General features: G+C 42.3%; 1 protein-coding gene across 26 annotated transcripts in view; it reads left to right on the top strand.

The window, feature by feature from the left end:
* TPM1 (tropomyosin 1) overlaps window positions 1-10,335 on the top strand; it is a 29,547-nt gene extending 19,212 nt beyond the window's left edge. For 3 of the 26 annotated variants that reach the window (XM_032175984.2, XM_032175979.2, XM_032175968.2), the window contains 5 exons: window positions 186-261; window positions 687-749; window positions 1,044-1,113; window positions 2,532-2,610; window positions 4,357-9,612. In XM_032175984.2, the coding sequence (XP_032031875.1) occupies window positions 186-261; window positions 687-749; window positions 1,044-1,113; window positions 2,532-2,610; window positions 4,357-4,360 (292 nt within the window). In that variant the 3' untranslated portion in view covers window positions 4,361-9,612. Of the gene's footprint in view, window positions 1-185; window positions 262-686; window positions 750-1,043; window positions 1,114-2,531 lie in introns of all 26 variants that reach the window. The other 23 variants (XM_032175988.2, XM_058427445.1, XM_032175973.2 and 20 more) reach the window with 10 other exon arrangements.
* The last annotated feature ends 3,636 nt before the right edge of the window (window positions 10,336-13,971 follow it).

The following is a 13,971-nucleotide window of genomic DNA, read 5'->3' as shown; positions in this document are numbered from 1 at the left end:
GTTGCGAGGTTGGGGGGCAGTGTTCCTGGCAAAACTAAACATTTTAATACCTGATGATTTGGCTACTTTAAGGCAGCCCTTCGTCTCTAGGACTCAGTTTTCATTTTTTCCCATCCCTCTCCTTTTTCTCTCCTCCTTCCTTTGGCTTGTCTCCCACCCTTTCTGCCTCTGATCGAAAACATTAGCAAATGTGCCGAGCTTGAAGAAGAATTGAAAACTGTGACGAACAACTTGAAGTCACTGGAGGCTCAGGCTGAGAAGGTAGGCCAGGAGCATGGTGTGGGGAAAGGCATCTTTTAAGAGCTGCTCAAAAGAGGCCCTGCCAGTGAAAGCAACACTTACAGTAGACATTTTAGTAAATGGCAATATTGTGAGGTGATTTTTGGAGAGTTACTAGATAACAAATTCTTTTTTTAACTAGAGAATTTATTTTATGTTAGAGACATAAGTCATCAATTTAATTTAAACCAAGTGCCAAGTGGATAAGTTATCTTGTTGTTATCCCATGTAAAACAATAGGCAAGAAAGCAGAGAATGTATTGCAGTGTGCCATTTGATATCAGAGGTTCCATTACCTCCTAAGAGATCCTTAACATCTGTTGGCTGGGCTGGCGAGTTCTTTGCATGAGAAGCCATGAGTAGATTGAGCTGCACCCTGACATCTGGAATGCTCTTTCTAATTACAGTACTCGCAGAAGGAAGACAAATATGAGGAAGAGATCAAGGTCCTTTCCGACAAGCTGAAGGAGGTAATATGAGAGTTGTGGATGAAGCCAACTGGATTTTAAATGAGTTTGTTTTCATGGAACCGGTCAGGGCCTTTTCATTTTAAAGTTCCAGTGATCCAAGTCAGGAATATTCAAAGGTCGCCTTGGAGTTTATGTACTGTGCTAGCTGCCATTTCTCACAGAGGTGACTGAAACAAGTAGTTGCAGATCCATTTTATAGGTGATGTGCTTCATTTTCATCCTCTAGCTTTCCCTGTGTTTGTAGCTACGGGAAACATAAAACTTCCCAACTTTAACTCAAATAAATCATTACAGGCTGAGACTCGGGCTGAGTTTGCGGAGAGGTCAGTAACTAAATTGGAGAAAAGCATTGATGACTTAGAAGGTAAGATCTTAAGTAGTGTTTTTAGTTTAATCCTTATGGTTGAATACTGATCTGGCAAAACAATTTTCCAATTCAAGGGCATCCACGTTGATACGCTCCTTTGCACTTGCACATTCTTCCTGCCTGTCCTCTGGGGTTTTCCTCTGTGGCTCTTGAACTCATGAACCTAAGTCTTCTGCTCAGGAGGTGACTAGTTAGCCACCAGCCATAGTGGCAAATGCCATCCAGCTTGACTTCATGCTCATTAGAAGTGTGGCAGGTTTATTTTTCACTGTGAGTGAGGTGCTTATAGGTGAGAACGACTCTAGTATATTTTATATCTTTAGTGTTACTTCCTAATTAAATTGGGAATGATGTGGTGATTGTGGTCTTGTTTTTAGAAGAACCCATTTACTTCCAAGTATGAATTCAAAGTAAGGATTTAGGGGTTTTTTAAAGTCATATATTATCTTATCAAAATACTTTATATGCTGAAGGAGGAGGGAAAAATTATACTTAAGCATTTCTCCCCTAAGGCACTTAGGTTTTATTTTAGTAATAACCACTCTTATCTCACGGATATCCTAAATGTTGAGCTTTGAAGCATGTGAAGGATTAGCTGTGAACAAGAAAGAGAAAAGACAAATATCTACATCACAGAAGGGATTAGAGAAGGAACTAGTGTTTGGTGCAGATAATAACCAAAATAGTGGAGAAGAGAGAATGACAAATGGTTGCAAAATGATCTGCCAAAGTGCAGCAAAGTATGAAACCTGCAGCATTACAAAAACTAAATTGCAGACTTGCCATATAAAGTGTGGCGCCCATTGCTTTTCAAGCCTCCTGGACCAGTAATAGGCAGCTTGAGTGGGAAGACCACAGGAGTAGCTTAAATGGCACTAAGAAATCGCTATCCCAGTGGTCTAGTGTGGTCAGGAAGTCAGCGGTTTGAAGGTGGAGCCAGATAAGGACTACAGGCTGTAGTCACAAATTGTTCTTCCAAAACACTGCCCTTAGATTTTTTTTTTCCATTGTTTATAGCTGCAGATGGCTGACTACTCCAGTGTAATTAAAATATAGCTCTGCAAAGAAAGATGTTCCATTAGCCCCTGCCTCCCCCCACCAGGAGACAGCCTTCTGTAGTTTCGTTTAGGATTTAACATGGTTTACTGATATACCTACCATATTTGTTACGATTTTCATAGAGTCTTTCTCATTTTATTTTCTAATGGGTTTTGTTCTCTTTGTTTTTGTTTCAATTTATTTAAAACAAAACGCACGCCTCCTGCATTGGCCACCTGCTGCGGCACCAACCCCTTCATGCATTGCCCTTTTCTTGCTGCTGTGCTGGGATGGTGCACGCACCACCCTCACTCACCCTCCATTTCTTGATCACTCTCCATGTTCTTGCACCTCTGCCTTCCACTTCCTGCTCATAGACGAGCTGTACGCTCAGAAACTGAAGTACAAAGCCATCAGCGAGGAGCTGGACCACGCTCTCAACGATATGACTTCCATGTAAACGTTCATCCACTCTGCCTGCTTACACCCTGCCCTCATGCTAATGTAATAAACTCACCACCATGCCTTCCTTGCTCCCTGATCTCCATCTTTGCACTCTTGTGTTCACCCTTTTTGTCATAACCTAGAATAATTGTTTTTTCACTTTCTACTAATATAAAGGCCAATTAGATTAAGTCTGTCTATACAAACCATTTTCTTTTCAGAATCCTTTTATTTTGTAGATGCTGAACTAGAGCAGTGAACTAGAATGAGTGACCTTGAGCACTGTCCTTTTGGGAAATTAAGCTAAACTCAAGTAAAACTGGAAGGCCATGCCATTTGTTGTATAGGAGCTCCTCAAAAAATACCAAAATTTGTTTCCTGAAATTCAACTAAGTACAACATAATCATTTTCATTAAATATAAATTGAAGGAACCCTTAAAGTATCAGGTTATTGAGAATCTGAGGACAAGGAAATTGGCATGATCCAGTACAGCCTGAACAGTGGTACTATAAAAGATCATCTCTTTTACTTTTAAGAATTCTAGAGTAGGCTGGGCACAGTGGCTCATGCCTGTAATCCCAGCACTTTGGGAGGCCGAGGCAGGGGGATCACGAGGTCAGGAGATTGAGATCATCCTGGCTAACACAGTGAAACCCTGTCTCTACTAAAAATACAAAAAAAATTAGCCGGGCGTGGTGGCGGATGCCTGTAGTCCCAGCTACTCAGGAGGCTGAGGCAGGAGAATGGCATGAACCCGGGAGGTGGAGCTTGCAGTGAGCCGAGATCGCGCCACTGCACTCCAGCCTGGGCAACAGAGCGAGACTCCGTCTCAAAAAAAAAAAAAAAGAATTCTAGAGTAAAAAGAACCCTCTGCTGAGTAACCAAGCCTTTAATTTTCTGTTTTTATGAAAGGAATTAAAATGCCCACGATAAATATTTACCACAACCTATGTCAAAGAAATGGGAAATTAAACACAGATTGTACAATGTGAGCTTGGGAGTTAATGGCCCCAGATTTTACTGTTAGGCAGTAAGAGTTGGAGTAAGTAGTCTTGTTATCATGAGAAGAACCTTGAACAGATACAACTAATTTACATATTACTAACCAAATTTAAACATTAAACTTTTTCTACTACTTTAAATTCTAACCTGGAATGTTTCAGAGTTCTTCATTCTAATATCACCCTGAATTCCATTGAAGCTGGAAATGTCATTTTCCAAGCCCACCTGTCATTCATTTACCCATGCAGAAAAAATGGTAACTTGAAGAGAGTGGCATGTGCCTGCCGCCTTAGAGGTTATAGAATCCCCACACTCAACAGAAAAGCCCCTAGAGACATGGCTGTTGCCATGGAAACCAGAGAAAATCTGTCTTCTCATCCCTCATTTGTAAATGAGGGGGTGGAGCAGATCATCTGTCTCTAAGGTCTTTTTCAGTGCTAAAATGTGGTGATTCTTTGGGAAAAACTTTTTGCATCAAGTATGATTAAATATTCTGAAAGATGAGTGTAGCTTAAAATTTGTTTTTAAATTCTGTTCGTGGGTCATCTTAAAATGGACCCTTGCTGAAAGGCGGCCTGTGATGGCCTCAGGTGGGAAGACGGACGTCCTTCCAAGGGTGAGCTGGCAGTGGGTTTTGCATGACTGCTTCTTGTCTGTGTTTCAAGTGCTCTCATCTATTGGTTTGGTTTCCTTTCTTTTTTTTTTCTCTCATGTGCCACTTTTTTTTTCCTCCCACCTTTGTATCTTCACACAGATAAGTTTCTTTGCTTCACTTCTCCCAAGACTCCCTCGTCGAGGTGGATGTCCCACCTCTCTGAGCTCTGCATTTGTCTGTTCTCCAGCTGACCCTGGTTCTCTCTCTTAGCATCCTGCCTTAGAGCCAGGCACACACTGTGCTTTCTATTGTACAGAAGCTCTTCGTTTCAGTGTCAAATAAACACTGTGTAAGCTATTTCTGTTTGCTATTCTTTTTACTTCTTATTTATTGACATTTTAGTTTGAACATTGAATAAAACTACAAAGCTGCTTCACACGTATGAGGGTTAGTGTTTGGCTGCTGCTTTCTTTTTCTTTTTAAATTCTGAACGCTATACAGAATTATATCAGGAGTTTCTAAAGCAGTAGTTCCTTGTTGAACTTCAAAAAAATACCCAGGCCTGCATCCCTCTCGGAGTTCTGATTTTCAAAGGTTGGAATGAGGTCTGGACATCTGGAGGGGTTTTGGGGGAATTGTGATGGCTCTGCTTTGCAGTCTGGGTCACACAGGGGACATTGCTTGTTGAGAGTTGAAAGGTCTCACTTAATCAGTGTCTTCCTTTGCTGGAGGTTTAGCTCGGGATGTAGTGACCCCTCTGTGTTGATTATTTCGGTGGCCTTACTTGGGAGGACCTGGCTAACAATGAAAGGCTCATGATGAATGGTTCTGTAGCTGTCCCATATTACTAGGAAGTTATACATTGAGAAGGGTGAAAAAGGACTTGGATTCAAACAATGTAAGTTTTGGTTATTGTCGATCATCCTTTTATAGCACAAAGAAAAGTTCAAGCTTTTTTGAAGTATATTTATGACTCAGCCACCTTTATTGTGATCACGAAAATGACATCTTAGGTTTTCTAAATATGATTACTCTGTTTAGTCATGATTTGTTTTGTGCTTTTTAGCACATACTCTATGGGAGGGATTGTACATAATCTTTGTGTTCAATGGCTGTGTTTTCATTTGTGGACATTTTTAAAATATAGCAATGAAAGTTTCTTTTTTTTCCCCCAAAAAGATAGTTGGTGGAAATTGTTCAGAAGACAATTGGGCTTCTGTTTTATTTCACAAACAGCAATTAAGTGATTTTTAAAAAAAATACATTGCAAAAATTAGAACTTTAACTAATATAGACTTCAGTGTCATAATTCCCAACATTTCTCCTTCCTCAACAATCTAGCTATATATTTCTCCTGTTTTTTTTTTTTTAACATGGATGATCTGCATGTTTTGTATATAGTTTTTTTAGCCCGAGAGGGCTGATATACCACCATGCTCAAATAAATTTGGACAAACTCAGAAGATAGTGTCATTTTCACTCTACAGAGACTTCAAAGCATAGAGGAAATACTTTTTTTAAAGAAAGCTGTGAATTAAAGTATTTTAGTCGTAGTATGATGGACTTTTAGAATCTGGACAATGTCTCTCCCTTGAGTGTATAAAGACTTCCATGATTTCATGTTTTTCTTTTCTTAAGGCTCCTTGGGCCTGCTTCTGACTGATTCCCTCCTTGTTCTTTTTTAAATTCAGAATAAGAGAAGTGTACCCTTCTCTGAGTAAATCCTGCTTCCTGATGTAGACAAAATGCCAAGTCTGAAAGTTCTGCTGAACAGATGTTCATGTAATTCTGGAGGCACATCTGTTTTTTGGAAATCCTTCCAGAGACTTTCGTACTTTCTATAAGTACACTGTACAAGGGGAAGTTGGACACTAATGGACTGGGAGGGCAGGTCAGGAGTAACCCAAGGTGTGCATGTGCAAGAGGAAAACTTGATAAAGTCAAGTTTATCAAGAAATTGTTGATTTCTTGTTCAGCTGTTGATTTGAACCAGGCTTCTGGTTCAAAGGGCCAGGCCATAGCTACAGCTGCTCTGGTGGGCCAAACCGAAAGCATCACTGAGTTTGGGCACTTGAAGTTTCAGACAGCTGGGAGTCTCCATAGAACAGGAAGGGAAAACACTTCCAAGGATATGAGCATGTCTTGTCCCTGCCTTTGGGCCACCCATGCACACCAGCTCCACAGCAGCTGAAGCAGAGCAGATCCAGAGGAGGCTGTCGGAGGGACCGCTGTGCTTCCTGCTGAATTCATACTGACTCTCTGGATTCTCCAGATTTTCTCCAAAGTTCTTCCATTCTAGCCTGGCCAAACATTTGGGCTCAGCAAACTGAGACATGCTCCCTACCCATGGCGACAGTTCCCTATGTCCATAGTGTGAATGTAGTAATGGGATTTATGTCTTGCAACCCCCAAGCATATGTCACGTGCAAAACACCATGAGAAGCAGTGGGGGTGTGGTAAAGAGATGGGCTGGAAAGGCTCTTTGTCCTCGATGAGCTGGCCATCTGGTGGGGAGATAGAGGAGTGAAGCGAGTCCAAACTAATAGGCATGTGCATTTGGAGCCAACAAAGAAGAGAACCATTCTGACTGGGAGCTCCCTGGAGGAGGTAGCTGACATTTGACTGGGGTTTGGCATATTCAGAAAATGTGGATGAGCAAAGAGGACAGAGCAGCAGATATTCCAAGCGAGAAAACATAACGAGCATAGCATCCTCCCATGTCCTACCATTTATGAGAGAATGTTAATGTGAGAACTGCTTAGTCTCCCGACAGACCTGGGGGCTGCAGGCACATTTTCCCTAGGGGTAGGACTGTTAGCTTTTCAAGATCATGAAGTATTTTTAGGTCCAACTCGTCACCAGCATTCAAAGCCACCATGCATCCTCCGGCTATTCCCAGTGCATACCGGGCTCTTGCTTGTCATAGCTTGGGTGTCCCCTGGATCATCAGATACAGACCGACTCCTGCACTTGTTTTCCCCCGTGAGCAGATCACGTGTCAGTGTGTAAAATGTATATCACGCTGGTCTTCATGTAGGTGTTGGAAGTTTTGTTCATTTTATACACATCCATTAGCACCACACATGAATGCCATCCTCTTCAAGAAGTAAGCAGATAGGGCTGGGCGTGGTGGCTCACGCCTGTAATCCCAGCACTTTGGGAGGCCGAGGCGGGTGGATCACGAGGTCAGGAGATCGAGACCATCCTGGCTAACACGGTGAAACCCCGTCTCTACTAAAAAAATACAAAAAAATTAGCCTGGCGTGGTGGCGGGCGCCTGTAGTCTTAGCTACTAGGGAGGCTGAGGCAGGAGAATGGCATGAACCCGGGAGGCGGAGCTTGCAGTGAGCCGAGATCGCGCCACTGCACTCTAGCCTGGGTGACAGAGTGAGACTCGGTCTCAAAAAAAAAAAGCAAGCAGATAAATTCTAAATCAGTGTTGAGTGGTGACAAGTGCTTGTTCTTTTGCTGTTTGAATGGATAACACTATCAAAGCTAGACGAGAGTCAGAATGTGTACCCTGTATTGTGGTGACTGGGGGAAGGACAGGGACTTAATTCCAAATTTCAAAAAATTTCAGTGCAGCAAAAGCAGTAACCCCCAGTTGGTCCTACCTGAGGGGAAAGCCTGCCCTGTGAGTGGAGAGGAAAGGGGTTCTGGAAGAGGTGGGCAGCACTGGGCAGGTCGAGGTTTCACCTAAGTTCAACACTGAGCCCTAGCAAGGGGTGGATGTCACGCTGGGCTTGCCTCCAGCCAGGCCTCCATTCCCAAATCTATTGCCAGAAACCATGTATGGCTCAGCTCACAAAGTGGTTTAGTGAGGTATAAGAGGAACATTCACTCTTCTACCTCCTCTTATCCCGTTGCTCCTCCTCCCCTCTTTTCCTCACCAAGAGAAAAATTCTGTCACTTCATAAGTCTACCAAGCTTTTTAGGGTCTACCCTTCATGGATACAGGACAGGTGACTATTGGGTAAGAGTAAACTGCTCAGCAAGTGACCAGTTGCTGTCCTGCGTGAGGTCTCTTTGTGTTCTCTATTAACTGCCTCTCACCGAGTCTGCTAACCTCTCTTCCTTCTGCCTCTTTTCTGCTAACCTGCTTGCTGACCTGTACAGATCAACTCTACCAGCAACTTGAGCAAAATCGCCGCCTCACTAATGAACTAAAGCTGGCCCTGAATGAGGATTAAACTTAAGAGTGAAAAAACTTGGGCTGAATTCTAGGCGTGGAGCCCATGTGCAGAAAATCTAAGACTGTCCTACCTTCAACTAATAGAGTTGAAAACAGTTGCTTTCTGCAGAAATGCAAATGCAAGGAATTGGCTGAAAGGCTGGCCTTGCCTGCTTTTTTCTCTATATGGCTGGAATAATTACATTCTCTTTAATCACAAAACAGCTTTTATGGTAGAATACTTATATCAATTCAGCACTGCTCTTTGAAATAGCAGATCCTCTTGTTTGAACTGATAAATAATGAGGAGCCCCCCAAAAAAGTTTTCTATTTCCTGACAGCCATGAGTCCTACTTTTAAGTGTGTATATATATATATGTGTGTATATGTATTCCTATTAGATACTCATATTCCTAACTTCTAAATATCTGGTATAGTGTTTGAAATATGATTAAATGTACCTATGCTTGGGCAAAATAGCTTTTGAAAACAGGAACTCATGCCAGAAGCCCCTGGTTGTCTGAAAGGTATGCTTTACTCAGTCTAATGGTGCTGTTGGAGTCTGGGGAGAATGTCATGCTAATAAATAGAACACTATAAAAATATTAAGAGAATGTCCTAATGAAGTGTGCATGAAACATGTTGATAATTTTTTATGAGCAACAGAAATAAATCATTTTAAAAGTTCTCAGAAAACCTATTTATGTCATCTTTGCTTTTGTGAGTTTGTGTTACCGCACAACTCCCAGACTTTTAACTGCCTGTACCTTGGAAATGTCTGCTGTTCGTAACTTCTCCAGTTTGTATAACAGTGCTGCAGCTGTATTTGGTTTTTACCTCTCCCTGTTCCCACGGCACACAGTCAGTGAACCTTCACCAAACCCCACGTGCATTTTATCCTCAGTGAATTGTTGGTGGAGGTGCACCTGACTGCTCTGTGAGACTCGGTGCCATGGCTCCTTTGGGTCAAAGACGCCCTCCCCGCCGTCTTAGGTTCTTGTCTAGAAATGAGTAATGTCTTACAAGCATGCCTAGTTCTAATCATCTCATCCTGTGTTTGTGATTGATGTTTGCCTGCCTAAATGTACAAACCACCATTGTGTCCAAAGCACAGCTATTCATGACTTAATTTTCTAATCTCACCACAGAGAAAGTGGCTCATGCCAAAGAAGAAAACCTTAGTATGCATCAGATGCTGGATCAGACTTTACTGGAGTTAAACAACATGTGAAAACCTCCTTAGCTGCGACCACATTCTTTAATTTTGTTTTGTTTTGTTTTTAAACACCTGCTTTCCCCTTAAATGCATTTTTATTTACTTTTACCACTGTCACAGAAACATCCACAAAATACCAGCTAGGTCAGGGGGTGGGGAAAACACATACAAAAAGGCAAGCCCATGTCAGGGCGATCATGGTTTAAATGTGCCATTTCCCGGGTTGATGTTGCCACACTTTGTAGAGAGTTTAGCAACACAGTATGCTTAGTCAGTGTAGGAATCCTCACTAAAGCAGAAGAAGTTCCTTTCAAAGTGCCAATGATAGAGTCAACAGGAAGGTGAATGTTGGAAACACAATCAGGTGTGGATTGGTGCTACTTTAAACAAAAGGTCCCCCTGTGGTCTTTTGTTCAACATTGTACAATGTAGAACTCTGTCCAACACTAATTTATTTTGTCTTGAGTTTTACTACGAGACTATGGATCCCGCATTCCTGAATTCACTAAAGGCAAGGGTCTGTAAGCCACGCTGCTCTTCCGAGACTTCCATTCCTTTCTGATTGGCACACGTGCAGCTCATGACAATCTGTAAGATAACAATCAATGTGGATTTCCACTCTTTTCAGTTCTTCATGTTAAAGTGAAAGATTTAGACACTACATACAATTGGTGAAGGACGTTTTCTTGAGAGTTTTAACTATATGTAAACGTTGTATAATGATATGGAATAAAATGCACATTGTAGGACATTTTCTAAATTTGGTGGTCCTGTCATTTGTATGTTCTTAATTTGTGAACTTTGATCATGCAACTAACCTGCCTTCCCCCACAAATAGGTTCTCAAAACAATATCCCAGAGTCCAGGGGAAACTGGGTTTCATGTCTTACCTTCTCAGAAACACTAAAGGCAGCATTGTTTTGGTCTGTTAAAGTTATAACCAAGCAGGGGAGACCCTTTCCAAATGTCATTTTCAATGTTATTGGTGTATGCCTGCACATACATGTAGGACTTTGGCAGTGGCTTTACTGGTTTGGGGATTTTTCTTCCTGACTTATTAGCTAAGCCTTTAGCAGTGGCATAGCCACACAAGAACAAGTGATGGATTAATGTGCCAAATCTGCTCTTGTCCCCCAGCAATATGATTTGACTCAAACTACTGCTTTAGCGAGTCTTTCTGACTTTCTGCTTCCCAACTCATGTGAGTTGTCAATTCCAATACGTCTCATTTTCTCAGACCTGGAAACTAAAAATGTCATCAGTCATTTCCCTAGCTCTTGAAGACTCTAAGCAAACAAAAATTGGCTTCAGCTGTGCTGCAGGGAGAAACAAGGAAAGCAAACAGAATGGAAATAAATGAAAACTCATTTGGATGCAGATATATTTTCATTGAGAAGTATTAAATATCTCTGTAACTGTACTTCCATGTCTCTTAATCAGGAATCTCTTCTCCACAGAAAGACAAAGGCTGTAAGGCAAAGAATCCAACCAGGGTCCTGGAGCCTGGTTTTAGGTCTCCTTCCAAAAAGCTGTCCCCTTGCTCACGGCAAATAAATGCACTAGTCTCAACCTTCCTACAGTTTCAGCAGCCCTAGCCTCACCTCTGCCAATCCTCATCTAGGAAAAAACCCTCTCTGCATCACTCTAGTCATGGAAGCCTTTCCTAAACCTGGTCCTCTTTCAGCTGGGGAGCCAGATCTGGCTTCAAATCCGGACTCCACCTTTATTAGGCTGCCTAACCTGTCAAGTCCCTAAATCCAAGCTGCTCCATCTTTAAAATGGAGGTGAGATTAGCACCTAGCTCATAGTTTATAATTGTGGGAGTCTAATCTATAACCACTTCAGGTACACAGCACAGTACCAGGTGCCTAGGGCTTGTTCCATAAGTTAACTGCTCGGCCAGGCATGGCGGCTCATGCCTGTAATCCCAGCACTTTGGGAGGCTAAGGCAGGTGGATCAGTTGAGGTCAGGAGTTCGAATGAGACCAGCATGGCCAACACGGCAAAACCCCATCTCTACTAAAGTTACAAAAATCAGCCAGGCATGGTGGTGTGCACTTAAAATCCCAGCTACTCAGGAGGCTGAGGCAGGAGAATCGCTTGAACCCTGGAGGCGGAGGTTGTGGTGAGCCAAGATCACACAACTGCACTCCAGCCTGTATGACAGAGTGAGGCTCCATCTCAAAAAAAAAGAAAGTTAACTGCTGTGGTCCTCAACTTGCCATTTGTGCTCCAAAGACCACCACAGAAGATAGTACCCATCCTTGTGATGCTAAGAGGGGACTAACCTTACCCCAAATTATGATGATGGTTTTTAATACTTTCACATCCCATTTATGTGTGCTAAAGAACTTGTACTCACAAGGGTTATTTCACTTAAGCCTCACGTCACTGAGGCTCAGAGACTCAGTTCAGCAGCTCCCAAGTAGTGGGGTTGGGCTTCAAACTCTGGCCCTGTGTGACTCCTGAGCCCTGCCTGGAATCTCCTTCCCCTTGTTTCAGACGTTTTACAGCAGAAGAAAAACAGTTTCTAGATAACAGATGAAAACAGATGAAGCCACAGGTATAATTAGGAGAAGAGGAGGCTGGGAAGATGGAGGTGGAGTCAACCGTTTAGCAGCTGACATGACCATGTGGGAGTGGTTTAACATCTGACTTCCCCTCTGGGTTCCAGGGATCAGAAAAGATCAGTTAATTATGAAGCATCATGCCAATTCGAAGAATGATTACCTAATCTTTCAGATTAATATAAAAAAGGAGAACAGCTCTGTCTCTACATGGTACATGCCTGGGGTATGACTGGGTGTGATAACCTCTGAACATGCCACTCTGTGAGGTCAAGGTACAGAGATTAGGACTCTTCAATATGGAAAGGCCAAGGCTGGAAGCTGAGATGGTCACCATTTAGAGAACCATGAAGTGTAGAGAGAGAATTCAAGATTCATATTCTAAATTCCATTGCTGAAACTTAGCAGGCCCAGATTTCAGAATGAACAGCTGGAACAGTTGCCCTGTTCAGAGTAAAACATTGTGGAACTCCACAGAGAAAGGACACAGGTAAAAACATAAGCATCTTCAAAAAATAATGAGAGTTATACAGTTTGTTTTGTTGTTGTCGTTGTTGTTGTTTTTGCTTTTTTGGGTTTTTTGAGACAGAGTCTCACTGTTGCCCAGGCTGGAGTGCAGTGGCATGATCTCAGCTCACTGAAACCTCCGCCTCTGGGTTCAAGCAATTCTCATGCCTCAGCCTCCCGAGTAGCTGGGCTTTACAGGTGCATGCCACCACGCCTGGCTAATTTTTGTATAAAAATAAAGTAAGAAAGTACTCTAAAAAGTAGAGACGAGGTTTCACCATGTTGCCCAGGCTGATCTCAAACTCCTAACCTCAAGTGATCTGCCTACCTCGGCCTCCCAAAGTGCTGGGATTACAGGCATGAGCCACTGTGCCGGCCTACAATCAGTTCTTAAGAGAAAAAAGAAAAGCGCTTTGTGGATACATTCTGAACTTTTTGAGACTGACACTGAAGAGAACAATTCCCCTCCTTATTGTTCCTAGAGATGTCGTTAACAGAAACAAAATCCAATTTTTGCATATGCTGGTTTGTATCCTCCAGGGTTCAATACTTTGGGCCTAATTTCTTTTTTCTCCAGGAAAAAAAAATTATATATATATATATATATATATCTGTTTTATTCAAGTATTTGAATGTGTGTTAACCATTTTTTCAACTTGTCAACACTATTTGTAGCTGGTTTTTTTTTAATCTACAGTCAGATGTATATACAGGGGGAAAAAAAATCCGAATTCTCCAATCAAAACAAAAAGCACTAGGGCGTTCAGGGAGCCATCACTTCCAGAATTGGAGACAAAGGTTTGGAAAGAAAGTAGAAATGTCGGGCAGTACAAGAAGTGTTCCTTCCATTATATATACTTTTTGACATTGAGGGTTTTCAGAGCTACATTCCTCCAACAGATGTCATAAATTTTGTGTGTCAAACAATGAATGAAGCTATGTTGAGAGTTCCACTAATATGAATGTAACTTTTGCCAAATTTTTGACAAATGGGCATCAACCCAGAGGAAAAGGCTGGTTTCTGCTGCCTGTGAGAGTTTTCTTTCCATTCGTTACCAAAGCCATGGAGAACCAAGGGTCGAGTCAAGGCCATATCAGGGCCTGCCAAGGCTGATGCCCTAAACTTAAACGCTGATTCAGAACTGGAAGGAGCCTTAAGATCATCGAGGACAGAGAAAAACAAGACCTAGAAAGATTTAGTGGCTTGCTCAGAGTCATTCAGCTCCCGTCAAGGCAGGCAGTGCAGCGTGGGGCCTGGAAACCAGAGGCGCTGGTTTTGCATCCGCTCCCTGCTCACAGACCGGCCCAGGTTA

This window comes from Hylobates moloch, unplaced genomic scaffold (assembly GCF_009828535.3).
Source record: "Hylobates moloch isolate HMO894 unplaced genomic scaffold, HMol_V3 SCAFFOLD_14, whole genome shotgun sequence".
Lineage (NCBI taxonomy): Eukaryota > Metazoa > Chordata > Mammalia > Primates > Hylobatidae > Hylobates > Hylobates moloch.
The sequence above is the reverse complement of the archived record's forward strand: the minus strand, read 5'-3'. Positions and strand labels throughout refer to the sequence as shown.